The sequence below is a fragment of the Pleurodeles waltl genome, chromosome 7, assembly GCF_031143425.1.
Source record: "Pleurodeles waltl isolate 20211129_DDA chromosome 7, aPleWal1.hap1.20221129, whole genome shotgun sequence".
In the NCBI taxonomy this organism is placed as follows: Eukaryota; Metazoa; Chordata; class Amphibia; order Caudata; family Salamandridae; genus Pleurodeles; species Pleurodeles waltl.
Genome location: NC_090446.1, coordinates 1,056,683,358 through 1,056,703,253, shown reverse-complemented (window position 1 = coordinate 1,056,703,253; position 19,896 = coordinate 1,056,683,358). Strand labels below are relative to the sequence as shown.

General features: G+C 46.1%; 1 protein-coding gene across 1 annotated transcript in view; it reads right to left on the bottom strand.

Moving 5' to 3' along the window:
* C7H17orf75 (chromosome 7 C17orf75 homolog) overlaps positions 1–19,896 on the bottom strand; it is a 181,184-nt gene that overhangs the window by 138,796 nt on the left and 22,492 nt on the right. The window contains exon 2 of the mRNA XM_069199950.1: positions 18,360–18,440. Coding sequence (XP_069056051.1) covers positions 18,360–18,440 — 81 coding nt within the window. The remainder of the gene's footprint in view (positions 1–18,359; positions 18,441–19,896) is intronic.

Below are 19,896 nucleotides of genomic sequence, written 5' to 3'. Positions count from 1 at the left end.
TCCAAAGAAAGGCACCAAGCCTCCTACCACTACAACCCCTACTGCTACACCTAGTGTCCCTACTAATAGCAGTGGTGGTGGGAGCAAACCTACTAATAGCCAATCCAAGGGAGTAGCTGGGCTCACTATTGGTAACTTAGTTGGGGTTGGCCGTGTTAGGGAGGCCACAGAGGCTGTGTTAGTCTCTGAGGGGGCTATTGATTTAGCCACCTTAGTTGCTTGTCCCCTTAATACGGATAAGTACAAGCAGCTACCCCTAATAAATGGTGTTGAGGTTCAGGCCTACAGGGACACTGGAGCCAGTGTGACTATGGTCATAGAGAAACTGGTCCACCCTGAACAACACCTACTTGGTCACCAGTACCAAGTAACCGATGCTCACAACAACACACTTAGCCACCCCATGGCTGTTGTTAATCTCAACTGGGGGGGGGGGGTTACTGGTCCAAAGAAAGTTGTGGTAGCCACAGATTTACCTGTAGACTGTCTACTAGGAAATGATTTGGAGACATCAGCTTGGTCAGATGTGGAGTTGGAGGCCCATGCAGCAATGCTGGGCATCCCAGGGCATATTTTTGCTTTGACAAGGGCTCAGGCCAAAAAGCAAAAAGGACAGGGAAGCTTGGATCCTGGAACAATGGACCAAGTGCTCCCTAAAGCTAGGGCTAGTAGAAGCAAACCACTTCCTACTATCCCTCCCTCTACAGTGGATTCAACTTCTGAGGAAGAAGAATTCCCTCCATGTGCAGAACCTACACCAGAGGAGCTGGAAGCAGACACTGCTGAGCTTTTGGGTGAAGGGGGGCCTGCCAGAGAGGAGCTGAATGTGGCACAGCAAACCTGTCCCACATTAGAGGGTCTCAGACAGCAAGCTGTCAAACAGGCTAATGGGGATGTCAGTGACTCTCACAGAGTTTACTGGGAGGACAACCTCTTGTACACTGAGCATAGGGATCCTAAACCTGGAGCTGCCAGGAGATTAGTGATTCCTCAGGAGTACAGAAAGTTCCTCCTAACCCTGGCACATGACATTCCCCTAGCTGGGCACCTGGGTCAAATGAAAACTTGGGACAGACTGGTTCCATTGTTTCATTGGCCTAGGATGTCTGAGGACACAAAGGAATTTTGTAAGTCCTGTGAAACCTGTCAAGCCAGTGGCAAGACAGGTGGCACCCCAAAGGCACCCCTTATTCCACTGCCTGTGGTTGGGGTTCCCTTTGAAAGGGTAGGGGTTGACATAGTTGGCCCCCTTGACCCTCCTACTGCTTCAGGCAATAGATTTATCTTGGTGGTAGTGGACCATGCCACAAGATATCCTGAAGCTATTCCTTTAAGGACCACTACAGCACCTGCAGTGGCAAAGGCCCTCCTGGGAATATTTTCCAGGGTGGGCTTCCCAAAGGAAGTAGTATCAGACAGAGGAAGCAATTTCATGTCTGCATACTTAAAGGCCATGTGGAAGGAGTGTGGTGTAACGTACAAGTTCACAACACCCTATCATCCACAAACAAATGGACTGGTGGAGAGATTTAATAAAACTCTCAAAGGCATGATTATGGGTCTCCCTGAAAAACTCCGCAGGAGATGGGATATCCTTCTACCATGCCTCCTTTTTGCCTACAGGGAGGTACCCCAGAAAGGAGTGGGCTTCAGCCCCTTTGAACTTCTTTTTGGACACCCTGTTAGGGGTCCACTCACACTTGTAAAGGAGGGTTGGGAACAACCTTTAAAAGCTCCTAAGCAGGATATTGTGGATTATGTACTTGGCCTCAGATCAAGGATGGCTGAGTACATGAAAAAGGCCAGTAAAAACCTTCAGGCCAGCCAAGAGCTCCAGAAGCAATGGCATGATCAGAAGGCTGTTTTGGTTCAGTACCAACCAGGGCAGAAAGTGTGGGTCTTGGAGCCTGTGGCCCCAAGAGCACTCCAAGATAAATGGAGTGGACCCCACACAATTGTTGAAAAGAAGGGAGAAGTCACCTATTTAGTTGACTTAGGCACTGCCAGGAGTCCCCTTAGGGTGCTCCATGTCAACCGCCTGAAACCCTACTATGACAGGGCTGATCTCACCCTGCTCATGGCAACTGATGAGGGACAGGAAGAAGACAGTGATCCTCTACCTGATCTCTTCTCTTCCACAGAACAAGATGCTCTTGTGGAAGGGGTAGTTTTGGCTGATTGTCTTACTGCTGAGCAGAAAGATAATTGCATAAATCTCCTAGATCAATTCTCTGAACTCTTCTCTACTGTGCCAGGTACCACTTCTTGGTGTGAGCACACTATAGATACGGGAGACAGTTTACCTGTCAAAAGTAAAATCTATAGGCAGCCTGACCATGTCAGGGACTGCATAAAGCAAGAGGTCCAGAAAATGTTAGAACTAGGAGTGGTTGAGCACTGACAGTCCATGGGCTTCTCCTGTGGTACTGGTACCAAAACCCCATTCCAAAGATGGAAAGAAGGAAATGCGGTTTTGTGTAGACTATAGAGGTCTCAACTTGGTAACCAAAACTGATGCTCACCCTATACCCAGGGCAGATGAGCTCATAGATACACTGGCATCTGCCAAGTATCTAAGCACTTTTGATTTGACTGCAGGGTATTGGCAGATCAAATTGTCAGAAGATGCTAAACCTAAGACTGCATTTTCTACCATTGGAGGACATTACCAGTTTACTGTAATGCCTTTTGGTTTGAAAAATGCACCTGCCACTTTTCAGAGGTTGGTGAACACAGTCCTGCAAGGGCTGGAAGCTTTCAGTGCAGCATATTTGGACGATATAGCTGTCTTTAGCTCCAGCTGGGATGATCACCTGGTCCACCTATGGAAAGTTTTGGAGGCCCTGCAAATCAAGGCTTCAAAGTGCCAGATAGGGCAGGGTAAGGTGGTTTATCTGGGACACCTTGTTGGTGGGGAACAGATTGCACCACTTCAGGAGAAAATCCAAACAATTATTGATTGGGTTCCCCCTACCACTCAGACTCAGGTGAGAGCCTTCCTAGGCCTCACTGGGTATTACAGGAGGTTCATTAAGAACTATGGCTCCATTGCAGCCCCTCTTAATGACCTCACATCCAAGAAAATGCCTAAAAAGGTATTATGGACAGCAAACTGTCAGAAAGCTTTTGAGGAGCTGAAGCAGGCCATGTGCTCTGCACCTGTCCTGAAAAGCCCTTGTTACTTTAAAAAAATTATATGTCCAAACTGATTCATCTGAATTAGGAGTAGGGGCAGTCCTATCACAACTTAATTCTGAGGGCCAGGATCAACCTGTTGCTTTTATTAGTAGGAGGTTGACCCCTAGAGAAAAGCGTTGGTCTGCCATTGAGAGGGAGGCCTTTGCTGTGGTCTGGGCACTGAAGAAGTTGAGGCCATACCTGTTTGGCACTCACTTCATTGTTCAGACAGACCACAAACCTCTACTTTGGCTAAAACAAATGAAAGGTGAAAATCCTAAATTGTTGAGGTGGTCCATATCCCTACAGGGAATGGACTATAAAGTGGAACATAGACCTGGGAGTAGCCACTCCAATGCAGATGGACTCTCCAGATATTTCCACTTAGACAATGAAGACTCATCAGGTCATGGCTAGTCTTATTGTCCTTCGTTTGGGGGGGGGGGGGGGGTTGTGTAGGAAAGTACCATCTTGCCTGGCATGTTACCCCCATTTTTCACTGTATATATGTTGTTTTAGTTGTATGTGTCACTGGGACCCTGGTAACCCAGGGCCCCAGTGCTCATAAGTGTGCCTGAATGTGTTATCTGTGTAGTGACTAACTGTCTCACTGAGGCTCTGCTAATCAGAACCTCAGTGGTTATGCTCTCTCATTTCTTTCCAAATTGTCACTAACAGGCTAGTGACCATTTTTACCAATTTACATTGGCTTACTGGAACACCCTTATAATTCCCTAGTATATGGTACTGAGGTACCCAGGGTATTGGGGTTCCAGGAGATCCCTATGGGCTGCAGCATTTCTTTTGCCACCCATAGGGAGCTCCGACAATTCTTACACAGGCCTGCCACTGCAGCCTGAGTGAAATAACGTCCAGGTTATTTCACAGCCATTTTACACTGCACTTAAGTAACTTATAAGTCACCTATCTGTCTAACCTTTACCTGGTAAAGGTTAGGTGCAAAGTTACTTAGTGTGAGGGCACCCTGGCACTAGCCAAGGTGCCCCCACATTGTTCAGAGCCAATTCCCTGAACTTTGTGAGTGCGGGGACACCATTACACGCGTGCACTACATATAGGTCACTACCTATATGTAGCTTCACAATGGTAACTCCGAATATGGCCATGTAACATGTCTATGATCATGGAATTGCCCCCTCTATGCCATCCTGGCATAGTTGGCACAATCCCATGATCCCAGTGGTCTGTAGCACAGACCCTGGTACTGCCAAACTGCCCTTCCTGGGGTTTCACTGCAGCTGCTGCTGCTGCCAACCCCTCAGACAGGCATCTGCCCTCCTGGGGTCCAGCCAGGCCTGGCCCAGGATGGCAGAACAAAGAACTTCCTCTGAGAGAGGGTGTGACACCCTCTCCCTTTGGAAAATAGTGTGAAGGCAGGGGAGGAGTAGCCTCCCCCAGCCTCTGGAAATGCTTTGTTGGGCACAGAGGTGCCCAATTCTGCATAAGCCAGTCTACACCGGTTCAGGGGACCCCTTAGCCCTGCTCTGGCGTGAAACTGGACAAAGGAAAGGGGAGTGACCACTCCCCTGACCTGCACCTCCCCTGGGAAGTGTCCAGAGCTCCTCCAGTGTGCTCCAGACCTCTGCCATCTTGGAAACAGAGGTGCTGCTGGCACATTGGACTGCTCTGAGTGGCCAGTGCCACCAGGTGACGTCAGAGACTCCTTGGGATAGGCTCCTTCAGGTGTTGCTAGCCTATCCTCTCTCCTAGGTAGCCAAACCCTCTTTTCTGGCTATTTAGGGTCTCTGTCTCTGGGGAAACTTTAGATAACGAATGCAAGAGCTCATCCGAGTTCCTCTGCATCTCTCTCTTCACCTTCTGCCAAGGAATCGACTGCTGACCGCGCTGGAAGCCTGCAAACCTGCAACATAGTAGCAAAGACGACTACTGCAACTCTGTAACGCTGATCCTGCCGCCTTCTCGACTGTTTTCCTGCTTGTGCATGCTGTGGGGGTAGTCTGCCTCCTCTCTGCACCAGAAGCTCCGAAGAAATCTCCCGTGGGTCGACGGAATCTTCCCCCTGCAACCGCAGGCACCAAAAAGCTGCATTACCGGTCCCTTGGGTCTCCTCTCAGCACGGCGAGCGAGGTCCCTCGAATCCAGCGACTCTGTCCAAGTGACCCCCACAGTCCAGTGACTCTTCAGTCCAAGTTTGGTGGAGGTAAGTCCTTGCCTCACCTCGCTGGGCTGCATTGCTGGGAACCGCGACTTTTGCAGCTACTCCGGCCCCTGTGCACTTCCGGCGGAAATCCTTTGTGCACAGCCAAGCCTGGGTCCACGGCACTCTAACCTGCATTGCACGACTTTCTAAGTTGGTCTCCGGCGACGTGGGACTCCTTTGTGCAACTTCGGCGAGCACCGTTTCACGCATCCTCGTAGTGCCTGTTTCTGGCACTTCTCCGGGTGCTACCGGCTTCAGAGAGGGCTCCTTGTCTTGCTCGATGTCCCCTCTCTCTGCTGGTCCAATTTGCGACCTCCTGGTCCCTCCTGGGCCTCAGCAGCGTCCAAAAACGCTAACCACACGATTTGCAGCTAGCAAGGCTTGTTGGCGTTCTTTCGGCGGGAAAACACTTATGCACGACTCTCCACGGCGAGAGGGATCCGTCCACCAAAGGGGAAGTCTCTAGCCCTTTTCGTTCCTGCAGAAACCTCAGCTTCTTCTGACCAGTAGAAGCTTCTTTGCACCCGCAGCTGGCATTTCCTGGGCTTTTGCCCATCTCCGACTTGCTTGTGACTTTTGGACTTGGTCCCCTTGTTCCACAGGTACCCTAGATTGGAAATCCACAGTTGTTGCATTGTTGGTTTTTGTCTTTCCTGCATTATTCCTCTAACACAACTTCTTTGTCCTTAGGGGAACTTTAGTGCACTTTGCACTCACTTTTCAGGGTCTTGGGGAGGGTTATTTTTCTAACTCTCACTATTTTCTAATAGTCCCAGCGACCCTCTACAAGGTCACATAGGTTTGGGGTCCATTCGTGGTTCGCATTCCACTTTTGGAGTATATGGTTTGTGTTGCCCCTATCCCTATGTTTCCCCATTGCATCCTATTGTAACTATACATTGTTTGCACTGTTTTCTAAGACTATACTGCATATTTTTGCTATTGTGTATATATATCTTGTGTATATTTCCTATCCTCTCACTGAGGGTACACTCTAAGATACTTTGGCATATTGTCATAAAAATAAAGTACCTTTATTTTTAGTATAACTGTGTATTGTGTTTTCTTATGATATTGTGCATATGACACTAGGTGGTACTGTAGTAGCTTCACACGTCTCCTAGTTCAGCCTAAGCTGCTCTGCTAAGCTACCATTATCTATCAGCCTAAGCTGCTAGACACCCTATACACTAATAAGGGATAACTGGGCCTGGTGCAAGGTGCAAGTACCCCTTGGTACTCACTACAAGCCAGTCCAGCCTCCTACAACACTCAGTCTGCAAGCACTGTTCAGCACCATAGCTTTTCTATATCTAAACATGGTGAGCTATCGACATACTCTCTGCCAGCACACACACTTATATGTTCACCCAAGAACACATACATCCAGCACATGCTTTCAGTGCGCACGCACTACATCATTCATGTCATGTATTCCTTACAGGCATACATACCCCCAGTACATGTGCTAAACGCACACACACTGCACAGTACTGCTCTATCCCCGTACTATACCCTTGTCACTACTCCTGTACTGTGCAGCACTCCATATCTACTTGATGGAGGCCAAGTGGTGAGTTAAGTACACAGCATCTGAACTTTTCAAAAAGGTGTGTGAGCCTGTAGGCCTCAAATCGAGTGCCACAGGGTAAAAAGGTCTTGTTCACTACTACTGATCTCTACATGGTATGTTGCCACCATAGTGCTCATGTTACTTAACTCATGGTTAAGGCAGTATCCTTCCACCACTACGGGGTAGCGCTTTGGACGCCCCTCAAGACTGCAACCTATGAGTCAGGCCTATGTCATTGAGCAAACATGTAATTATTGTTTGCTTGGCATAAAAATCAGCACTAGAAAGCCGGACAACCGTACAGTTGGGCACTCAGTGTAGGGGTACACGTCTTCAACGATGTAGAGGACTTTTCCATCCCAACAAGGGCATTACCTATTTGAGGCTGTTAAGACCAAGCAGGGTCTAGAGTTAGACTCCCTGCACTACTGCCACCACAGCAAGCATCTACAGGGGTGTGGAATTCCTATAGCCAGATGCCCAGGACATACTGTTGGGGTCAAGGACAACAGGTTTTCACGTTTATTTTATCCTTGGGCCCAACCCCTGCAACACAAACCCTTTGTCTGCCAGTTTACAGTACCACATTAGGGATCAGGGAAGGGCATTGTCTGCAGTTGAGGTAATATTTGTGCCCATGTGTTAATGCTGTTCGAAACGATATTTCTGGTTCAATAACACAAAGCATTTATTATTAGGGTGAGCTCACTAAGGAAATGTAAGCACGAACTGCAGTACTGACAGAGGTACCAGCATAAAAATGTGTATGCACATTTGCAAAGTTTATTACTATGAGGCTACGTATAATACTTCCAGAATCTCTAATAACATGCAAATATTTGCAGAAGAAAACAAGAATTTGGTTTCAAAATAAAATGTTCACAAAACAAAAGCAACTAGAAAAATAAGATTTCCTAAACAAACTCCTGTTAAATTTTAGATAGTATTTCTAGTAAAATGTGTTCACGCATGTTAATATTTCCTGAAGATATTCATAATGTAAAATCCTTGTATCCAGTTTCAACAAGATTATGGGAAACACAAAAATAATTAAGCATTGGTAAAGCCAATAGGTCTAATATTTGGTTTGGTCAATGCATGCCTTGTTTTGATATGGGTTTTGTAAAACTTTATTGTTGTAGGAGCTGTGAAGCATTCACCATTATAACAAAGATCAGCAAAAGAAAAATGATTTTTGGGTCTCAAAAAGGACACATTGCCATTGGCACTAAACAAAAACTACCTTGATTGTGTGTGCTGATATGCTCCTTGTGAAAGAGCAGAAAGCTGCCACTCACAGTGAAGCCAGACGACAAAGAGAGACAGAATTTAAAAAAATCAAAAGGTCTTGGTTCACGCCAGACTTAATTAGGGACCCAATTCTTCAAGAAAGTCACAAAAGGGCACGTGTGGTATATGTCCTTGCATTAGTGCAGATTTAGGTTTTTCATGGTTTCATAAGAATTTACGGAAGTAGGCCAGGAAATCGTTCTCCTAAAAAATATCTGTGAATTGCATTTTAGCACAAGCAAATATGCTTGTGTAAATTTGCTCAGGTGAAAATCTGTTGAGACTTTACAAGTTCACTATCCCTCCAACCACTTTTTCCTCTCACCCTGGAGGAAGTTTTACTTCTCTCCTTTTCAGGAGTAAATTTCCAACCTTTGTAGGTATGGGAAAAGATTAGAGAAAAATCATTGAAAACCCCTAAAACATGCAAATTAGTAGGTTTGCATAGACTCAAAATGGCATTACAACCACGGAATTATTGTTTACCACTACTCCCTGCCCCAGTATGCTGATCTGCAGAAATGTGGCAAAAAAAGGGGCAACAGGGAGCAAGAGAGACACAACTAGTAAGTTACATTGATCAAGCCACGCAAGGCCACCTTGTGTGGCATTGCCTGGCTTGATAAGTCTAGAGCAGTGGTTCCCAACCTTTTGACTTCTGTGGACCCCCATTTTATCAATACTGGGGCCCGGGGACCCCCCACTCAATCATTATTGGAACCCAGGGACCCCCACTCAGTCATTACTGATAGCTGGGACCTAATATTATTAAATTTTTTAAGCATTCGTGGACCCCCTGAGGAGGCTTCGCGGACCCCCAGGGGTCCCCGGCCCACAGGTTGGGAACCACTGGTCTAGAGTAATGCAACTCAAATCTCGGCTTTGTGTTACTCTGCCCCGGGAAGGTTTTCCATAAATGGAACGTGGGTATTCCCATGCATCCACCCATGAATTTTGGTGCATTCCCAGATTTACCATTATTGATAGACCTGGGAATGCATCAAAATCCTAGGCCTCTCCAGGTAAGGCATTCTGCAGCACACAGAGGAAAATGCCTCTCAGGATTGTTTTTTGTGTAGGAAGGTGCTCCTTCCAGCACAAAAACAATACTACTTACAACACAGGCACCGTGGTATAAGGGTGTCTGCATTTACGCAAAACAGAACATTGTGCGCCAGCACAGGAGAAAGGCGGGAATGCACAGTACAAATGTTAAATACGACTCATTCCTGCCCTTTCCCTATCACACAGCGTACCAAGGTAACTTGTCGCTGCACTAAATGGCACCAAGGGGACAAGTAGATTTTTTTTTTTTTTTTAACAGGATGAGCAGATTTGTAAAGCAACCTGTCCCACTGACAAGTGTATATTTTAATAAAGTCCACACCCCAATCTAGAAGACAAAATAGCCCAGCACCCCATACTACCCATCTCTAAAATCACACCCACTGAAACCACATTCTCGTTGCACACAGGATCTGATTTAGAGTTTGGCAGATGGGGACTGTCACAAATGTGAGCAATATCTTGCCCGCCTTATATATCATATAATGCACTTCTAATAAGGCTGATAGAATACCTGTAGTAAACAAAAACAGATCACAGCACACAATGCACAATAGTAAAACAGAGGAGTCATAACATTTCGTAATGTTAGGTTAAGTAAAGGTAGATGAAGAAACCAGGCACATCAGTATTCGAATCTTGTCTTGTGAAGTGAGTTCCTTTATTGTGGGCGAAGTTGTATTCAATAAGCAAAGAGCATCATTCCAAACACAGCCAACACGTGTTTCGTCACACTGGTGACTTTTTCAAGGCTAATCTGACGTATTGGTAACAACAAGGTAAGTCTAAAAGATCTCAGGAGTAGTAGTACAGTCCAAACATCTAAATTGTCTGTAACTGATTAATGCCGGTATTAATGTGCAATACTGGAAAAAGGCGTCCAAATTAAGTGAGGGATAGCCAATCAAAAGGACCATGGTAAGTCCATGTGTAAAATTCGCCTAGCAGTCCAAAGCCGTCAGCCCAAGAATTGTAGCGTTTTCATCGGTTGAACTACTACTCCTGAGATCTTTTAGACTTACCTTGTTGTTACCAATACGTCAGATTAGCCTTGAAAAAGTCACCAGTGTGATGAAACACGTGTTGGCTGTGTTTGGAATGATGCTCTTTGCTTACTGAATACAACTTCACCCACAATAAAGGAACTCACTTCACAAGAAGTGCCTGGTTTCTTCATCTACCTTTACTTAACCTAACATTACGAAATGTTATGACTCCTCTGTTTTACTATTGCGCATTGCACATTGTGTGCTGTGATCTGTTTTTGTTTACTATTATTTGTTTAAAGTTTTACACAGTGTCTGTGTCCATGGGTAGTAGGGCACTTTGATCACTTGCACCATACTCTGTTCCTCAAATATTCTACATTACTGTACATTCCCCTTTAAGTGCGGCTAATCTTCACCCTTACTACCCGTTTTATTTAGAATACGTGTAGTGTTTCTGTGAGAGTACTTATCCACTTAACTCTAAATCTAGCCTATATACACAACCTAATGAAAAGCCCACTAACCACCATGCAGCTTTACTACCAGATGGACAATCCAACTCATGCTCATTAACCCTCACTCTGTAGTACTGCACAAAGCACCAACCTACCTATTACAAGCTTGAAATGCTCTTCAGCACAGAAACATGGCTTGCACTTCCTACATATGCTTGTTCCCACAGACACCAGTAGTCAGAATGTGGTCTGAACAACTAAGAAAGCAGAAGGTTTCACCATCACCCATAAGTCTACCTGGCCCTGCACCCTGCGCAAGCAACCTAACTCAACTTCAAAGAGCTCCTCCTATGCCACCTTTCACTCTCCCCAACTACGAACATCCAAGTCTGAGTAAGGACTTTACTGATGAATGCCCAGACCTCCTAACCACTTTGTCCATCTGATATGATCACACCACTGTTGTTCATGAGGCTGAAGTCACCCTGCTAGGTGACTTCAACATTCCAGACTAAGCTTGTACAAAAAAAAAAAAAAAAAAAAAAAGTTAATCCATCGGAACCTCCAGCACACTGAAAGTAGTATAGTATGCCACACAATCAACACATTTAAAAGGCCTCATGCTTGCCCTCATCTTCTTGACATCACCAAGCATCCAATTAAAACCTCCCATGACCTTGGAGGGAACCTACTCCCCGCCATCCTCTTCGCCCTGCTCCACATCCAACCTACAACCCAATAGAGAACAACAAAGCTTCAGATCCTTTAAAGACTCTTCCACTGACAACGTAAAGCTCAGACTTACTTTCTCTCTGCCAACTCTGCATCAGACACAAAAACCTTGTAAAACTTTTTCAACCATTTTCTGAAGAAAATGTAAATACCTACACTCCAACTAAAACACAGAAGTGTAAGCAAAAAACCCTCTGGTGCACTTTACAATGGACTGCTAGCAAATCAAATATGGCAATCATAGATATCCCCATTACCAATCTAATTTAGATAGAGAGCTCTTGCACTTTAGCACTGGATAGCAGTGGTAAAGTGCCCAGAGTCCCAAAACCAACAAAAACAGGTTAGAAAAAAATAGGAAGGCGGCAAAATGTTTGGGGATAACCCTGCAAAAAAGGGCCATTTCCAACAACCTTGCAAATTACCAGCCCATTAGTCACCTGCTGCTCAACTGCAAGATTACATCACACCAATCATCACCTGCACAACTACAAATGTGGCTTGATTACACAGCAGGACACACAGAGCATCTTAACACATTGTAGATGGTGGCCTCCTGGGACAGAGATCAAAATGAACCCTGCCTTCTAGAATGACTGGACGTCTCAGCTGCCTTCGGCGCTAACAACCACCCCACCCCCATCCACATCCACAAGTCTTGAATAGGATTCTCTGGTTCTCCTCTTACTCATGCAACCAATGCCAATTCATTCAAATGACCCCAGCATGTCCAAGAAGATATCACTAGCACAGCCTTTAAGGATCCCAATTTATTTGCCCTCATCTTCATCCTGTACATGGAACAATCCATCAATATGCCGATGACCCACACCTCTACTTGGAGGACTCCCCCCCCCCCCCCACCCCAGACATCTCGCCTGCACCTGGATGTATAGCACTTACCTACAGCTCAATTCTACCAACACAGAATTCTGTTGCAGGCCGAGAACAAAATGCAACAACTGTCCAAACCTGGCTCTACGACATAGGCCATGACAGGTTAGGAGACCAACTTTAACATCAATTCACTTGCCAGATGTATGAAACCATCACATCATCTTCTCCACCAGCTGCATCATTCACAAAGCTGATAAGAACCCCACCTACATGACTGACAAGCTCACCATCTCCAGTGGCTTTCTGCATACTCACAGCAAGGACACCAAAAGATTTGAGGTAAAGAAGTGCAAAAAACAAAACAATAGACCTTCTCCATCTATGCTATCAGGATTAGTAACAACATCTTTGTATCTAAGAGGGCAGCCCGGAACCTACGCCAATTTAAGAAACAAGTGAATATGCACCGCTATAAGAAGACGTACACTATTCACAATGCAGTAACAGTCCATTTCTGTTCCCAGAATCCAAATATCTCGCCAACCACTTGGCAGCTTCATTGAATGCACAGATTGTTGAGCAGGTGCCATGTTAGATGCACCTCTGCACAATGTTTTGATTTCTAAATATGAATCTCCAATGGAAGAATTTGTTTTTAGAAACCAAATAAACAAAAGCCCTGGTACAAAGGGCACTGTCTCCCTGCGTGAGGGGTTTGTTGTGGGTTTCCACTGCATGGGACTGGGCAGTGAAAATGAGTCACCCTGCTCTTAAATGGGGAAGCATCACTTTGACCTGGGAGCCCAGTGGCAGATGGTCAGCCAGGTCATGGGTATATGCCAGAGGAACCAGCTGAGTCTCTGTCAGTGTAAACGCAGCACCTTCGCTGACTCTAACTGGAGTTTGGCTGGTATGACACTTCAGGTATTACTGAAAGGATCAGCCAGACTTGTCTTGCTAATACCCCAATAAAAAAAAGGGGATAGTTTTATGGGAAAATTTTGAAATAGTGACTCCAAGCAGCAGAGGTTAGCAGCTGCCATCAGAATATTAGAAAGAGAAGGAAACCAAGACACTAGGGGCAGCCACAGACAGTGGAATGAGCATTCAAAACACTAGCTGTGTCTGAAAGACACTAAATCCTAGACAACCCGAACAGGTCTTCAGTTCTGATAATTACATTAGATCTGTACATATAGACAAGCAAAATAAATGAAAATGCACTGAAAGAAAACACCTTCCGAAATGTGTACTGTAACCACGTTCTTTCCATCATGCTTGTGTTACATTTTAAGATGAGGAATGTAAGATGAAGACAATAAAAAATAAACCGGGCTCTGCGCTGTCTTTATGTTAATTAACCCCTTTAGTGTGGGTCACGACCAGTGGCCGACACCGGGGAGGGGGTTTGAAAATCCTCGGGTGCGTTTCACCCCCAGGAAGAGGCTGGCGGGAACGGGTGTCGTGGGGCCCCTGGGGGCCCCTGCAGTGCCCATGACACTGGCATGGGCACTGCAGGGGCCCCCTAACAGGGCCCCATTAAGATTTTCAGTGTCTGCAAAGCAGACACTGAAAATCACGACGGGTGCCACTGCACCCGTCGCACCCCAGCAAATCCGCCGGCTCCATTCAGAGCCGGCTTCATCTTTGCTGGGGCTTTCCCGCTGGGCCAGCGGGCGATCTGCTTGAGATCGCCCGCCGGCCCAGCGGGAAAGTTGTGATCACTGCCGCGGTCATTTGACCGCGGTGCGGTGTTTGGGAGGTTTCCGCCCGGTGGGCGGCGCCCGCCGGGGTCGGAATGACCCCCTTAATGCCTAGTGGAAATAGGAGGAATTGGGGGGGGGGGGGTTGGGAATTCAATCGTGGAGGTCACACCCTCCTCCCCTCATACAGAACCTCCTGAGATTGAGATACTAAACAGCGATGAGCGGGGACAGCAGCTGGGAGCAGGAGAACGGGCAGGAGCGACGGCAGAGCTCTCAACAGGGAGGACAGCGTCAGGAGGAAGCTCGATCTGGTACACTCAGATGTACCCCAATTGACTTTGTGTGGTTCCCGGGGGGGGGGGGGGAACAAGTTTTGTTTACAGTTATTTAATGGTTCTATTTGTTTTTAGGTTGACTGCGCCAGCCGCACACTAATTGTTGGTGTCCACACAGGCATCACTGACAGCTGACTCGATTAGATGCAGACTGGACTCCAGTGGGCACACACATTCTAACTTAATATGCAAGCATGTTGATTAAAGTCCTTAGTCTCAAAGTCAGAGGCCTGAATGCGGCTGTGAAGAGGCAAGCCCTGCTATCGATGCTCAGGGAATCTAAAAGTGACTTACGCCCAATACAAGAATCGCACCTGACGCAGCTGAATTGGAAGAGGTTGAGGTCGTACTGGTTTGACAGGCAATACCATTCCTCAGGACCTTGGAAACGTGCAGCAGTGGCGATATTATTAGCAACACATTTTCCCAGGAAGGTGGAGATGGATGGGAGGATTATTTCCATGCACACAGACATACATGGATATAAATTCACGTAGCTTGCATTTATGGCCCAAATGAGCATCAGGAGGAGTTTCTTAGAGAGGCCATTGGGCAGGTGCTGGTAACTTCAGACACAGACATTCTTATAGACGGTGACTTTAACTTGCTTCCTGACACACTCGTGGACAGATGAGCGCAGCGGTATGGGCAGGCGGGAGCTTACTCTTCAGGCTTTAGATGCTGGCTGATAGAGGGTGTGCTGGTGGATGTGTGGCAAACACAAAACCTGACATTTAAAAGTTACACATTCTTCTCTGCTGCACACCAGACATATGCGTGACTAGATCTTTTTTTGGCCACTACCGACCTTCTACAGGCAATCACCCAGTCGGAGATTGGGGTTGCAGCACCTTCTGACCATGCTCCAATCACATTTCAACTTACACTACAAGCCTCGAGATGCAAACCTAGAGTATGGTGGCTCAATACTAAACTCCGGTTAGATCCTACCTGGGCATAAATGACATACCAGAGACCTTGGTGGTAGTGGTCTTTGGAGGCTTTGAAGACAGTGGTCAAGGGCCACTTTACAGTGATGGCAGCGTGAGCTAATGCACTTTGGAGGGAGAAGCTCCAACAATTGGAGGCCAAGATAAAAGAACTGGAGGGGCAGCACTGGGAGACAGGGGCAAATGAAGTGCGGCGAAAGCTTACGGTGCTTTGTAAACAATTAAAGGCTTTAGACATGGATGGTGCAGAACATGCTCTCCTGCGCACCAAACAAATATATTATGTGGGTTCGGGTAAAAGGCAGGATGGCTACAGGCACATTGGCTCCTTGCTCCCGGATAAATGCTATTCGGGTTGGAGATGGCGCTATAACTAATGATGAGGGGATGATTTTGAAGGAATTTGAGGAGTTTTATGTCTCCCTCTACACTGCGGAGCGACTGGCAAAAGAAGAAATAAGGGGTACTTGGACTTAGTGCCCTTGCCCCGTATCACACAGCAGATGGCCAAGGCACTGGACAAGGACATTACCCCTACAGCAGTCTTAATGGCTATAGGTGCCGGGACAGGCCGGGTTGGGGTTGGAGTTTTATAACTTTTTTGGGGACCTTCTGGCCCCGGTGTTGGCAAGGCTATTTAATGGCTTTGCTTCTAAGGGATTGCTTGCCCCATCGATGCAGATGGGAATGATCACTGTTATTCCAAAACCCAGTAAGGACTCGACCCTTTGCTTGTCCTAATGGCCTATCACATTATTGAATGTGGACGCTATGCTCTTTACCGGCATTTTGGTGCATAGACCGGGACCCTAGATGTAAGGTTTGATAGACCCGGATGAGACCGGGTTTATTCCTGAGAGAGCCTGTGCCGACAAAACTAGGAGGCTTTGTCATCTTTTAGATATGCGCAGCAGGCGCACATTTCATCGCTGTTACTCTCCACAGATGCGGAGAAGGCCTTTGACAGAGTCCACTGGGATTTTTTGCTCACAGTGCTTCTCCAATGCGGTTTGAGGCCGCGATTCTGCAAATGGGTATGGTGTAACTACACTCTCCCCCAGGCTGGGTGTGCATTAACAGCGGCTTATCGGCGTCGTTTCCTGTTGCCGGGGGAGCAGGCAGAGCAGCCCACTGTTGCCATTGTTGTTTGCCCTATATATGGAACCCTCCGGAGACAGAGGTAGAGGCACTGAGACCTGTCCTACCTTTTACATGGGTCAGACATACCATGCAATACTTAGGCTTGAAAATCTGCACTACCCCAGCCAGTATAGCTGAATGTAAGTATGCCTCCCTGCTGAGCGAGGCCAGTGGGGCCTTGGTCAAGTGGAATGGTTATGGTCTTTCCTGGCAGGGCCGCATCGCCGAGATGAAGATGACACTCTTGCCCAAAGCACTGTTTTATCATGCAAACCCTTCCACCACCACCCCCACCCCCACCTACGGTACTTGATAATATACACAGGATGATATGGAAATTCAACTGAGCTGGAAAAAAGGCAAGAATGGCACGGGAGCAGGCTTACCTCCCAGAGTAAAAGGGAGGGTTGGGAGTCCCCATTTGATTGGTTATTATCAGGCTGCCTAGCTGCGCTATCTGGTGGAGTGGTCTCGGGTGAGCACTGAGAAGCACTGGTGCTTCATTGATCAGTCTGTGGCTGGTCAGCATATCTGGAAGGACGCCCAGCTTCCGCTGGCACATCGCCCTCCAGGGGTTTAGGTCTCTCCTGTCTTGCAAGCCATGATGGATGTTTGGGACAAGGTACAGAGGTGTAAGGGCCTGTCCTCTCACATATCTCCGCAGACCCCAATTATCGGCAACCCGGATTTCCCCCAGCACTATTAGGGTCCTCGTTCAGGAACTGGTAGGACTCAAACTGTAAAAGAACTGGAGACCTCTTCGATGCCAAGGTATCATGGAGTCTGATCAGCTCCGAGAGGCATATGGCCTTCCGCAGGAAGCATACTCCCAATAGTTGGCAATTCAGCACTGGGTAACCTCCTCAGCAATTCGGCCTCATGAGAGTAGGCCCCTTGAACCCTCTGAAAAGTGGTTATTGACACGTATGAATGATAAGAGGCTTATTTCTGATATCTACGGCTTCCTGACTATACCACAGCGCTTGCCCCAGACACATGCGAATCGAGATGTGATGCAGAGTGCAGTCGTCCCTGCACAGATAGGAAGTGGCAAAACGTATTTCACTGTGCGGGAGTAACAGCCCACAATATGAACACTAAAGAATTATTCCTGAAAATAACACATTACTGGTACTTTACGCTGGCACGGGTTGCCAGGTGGCGGAGGGGCACCATGGATCACTGTTGGTGAAAGGGCACACTGACATATTCTGTGGAATTGCCCCCGAATAACCCCCTTATGGGATAGTATTGTAAACACTATAGATGAGATATATGATACAACCATACCATGCTTCCCTAGCTACATACTATTAGGGCTACCGAACCGAACCAACAGACATATTCTCTCAAAGTCCCAAAAGGTAAGACCATTAATTTTTTGATTGGGGCGGCGAAACAGCTCCTTTTAGCCTGACAGGAATCAGAGGTAATTCCCACTCTAACGGACTGGCTACGTAAGTTATGGGATACACTCAGGACGGAGAAGCAGAGGCTGTGGTTATAGGGTCCCTGGCCCTTTTTGATAAAATATGTGGTCCTTGTATTTCATAACTCTCTCTGACGAATTTAGGGTGCCGACGTGTCTGCGCTACTTACATGTTCTGCGCTTGACTGGCTCAGGCAAAGGCCCAACTGACACAACAGACTCTGCATGGAAACGATGGCTTGGCCCACATAAGGGAGTTGACGAGCAGGCTCTGCAATGAGGTCAGGGTGGTGTAGGTGCGGGGGTGTATTTGTTTTGTTGCTCTGTCTTTTTCTTTTGTAAAATAGTTTTCACTATTCACCAACCAGTGGTTGTAGGTGGAACAGTTGTATGCATTAAAAATTTAATAAAGAGATTTAATCCATAAAAGATGTGCTATTGTATCTGACTTGCTAAAGAGCCGTCATAATTATTTACTCTCACACCTTGCTCCGATTACCTGAAGTCTTCCACAGAGAGGGTTTCCGATGACAGACTTTGCCGGCTTTCATCATCGCTGTCTGTTCCAGACTGAGACAATCTAGGGTAAGAAACAAAGAAAAAGGCCTGTTATTACAAATTTACTTCAGTTAATCATGTTATTCATCTTCAAATTAAAGTCAGCGTATAGCACTGCACGTGTGACATTTAGCCCATAAGGCATTAATGGAAACTACAGAAACTCTTGATCATGAAACTTATGTGAGCTGTGTTTTGTTGAAATTAGGTGAAGAGTATTTTTTTTGCTGAAAATAAAACACAGTATGACCTGCTAGTTCCACGACCATGGTGGTGTCAAATGCAATAACTGATCCTTTATTTAAATCTCAGAATGAATTATGGTACAAATACTTAAGACATGTTAAATACATTTATGTTTGCTTGGAAAAACATGGAGGGGAAATTTGTGATTTGCATGGTTAACTTCTAAATGGTGCTTTCAATATACAAGCACTATACTTATGATGTGGTTGAGTGTATACTCATTTGTGCAAATATTTGGTGTATTGAGAAATGTACTCTGTTTCTAATCTAATGAGTTGTCAATTGCCTTGGTTTCAACGTGGTTTGGGTGTAACTTGAGTTGTCACTTATAAACTATTATTTACAAAAATCAAACAGACCAAACAATACAAGGTGAAAAAAAACATCAATCAGTCCCAGAGCTCCCCAACCACTTGGCACAGAGCTACCACTTTTGAAAAACCGAATTGAGGAATAGTTAAGACATACTTTGCTCTTATTTCAAAGACATTATAACAACCTTTAGACAAATAGGATCTCGATGAAATTAAAAAATCTAAACCAAGCTGAGAAAACGGCCACTGACCTACTGGTAACACAAATGTAAGACAGGTAGGAAGCCACTTTAGGACTGGCTCTCCTGTTCTTAGGTCAGGTTATTTTCAGTTGTTACCATTTTGCTTCCTCAACTCCATCCTGGCAGGGGAAAAAATATTGCCTTTTAATGCTCTTGCATCGCTGACCCATGGGTCTTAAATTATGACCTCTAGGTTTAAAGTTACTCTTTTATGTATTCTACTGTATATTACTTTATGTGTGTTTCCAAATGGAGTCATTTCAAGTGTAATTAATCTAGGACTGTAGCCAATATAGTAAAGAAGGTGCTCATTTCCAGGGGAAGCTGTTCAGAAGAAAACAGTATTAGGTCTTCACATGAACCGGTTCTTGGGGGTTAATGTTCTCCAGCCTGACACAGGGCTAGTATGGTAGTATGACTTGTTTGGATGTCTGCCACCACAAGATTCTGTTATTTAGAAGAAATTAGTTCTGGTTCCAAAGGGGGCTTCAAACAGAAAACAATCAGTCTACAGATGGAGACATTCTGGAGGTTCGTCCTGATGTTGATACAACACATGACCCACTTGCTTACCAATAATCTTTATCATCCTTCATCCTTAAACATCCTGGTCACAAGCCTTACTATTGTGGTGGATCCCACCTCATGACAGGGAAAAAACTATCAGGAAGTAGTT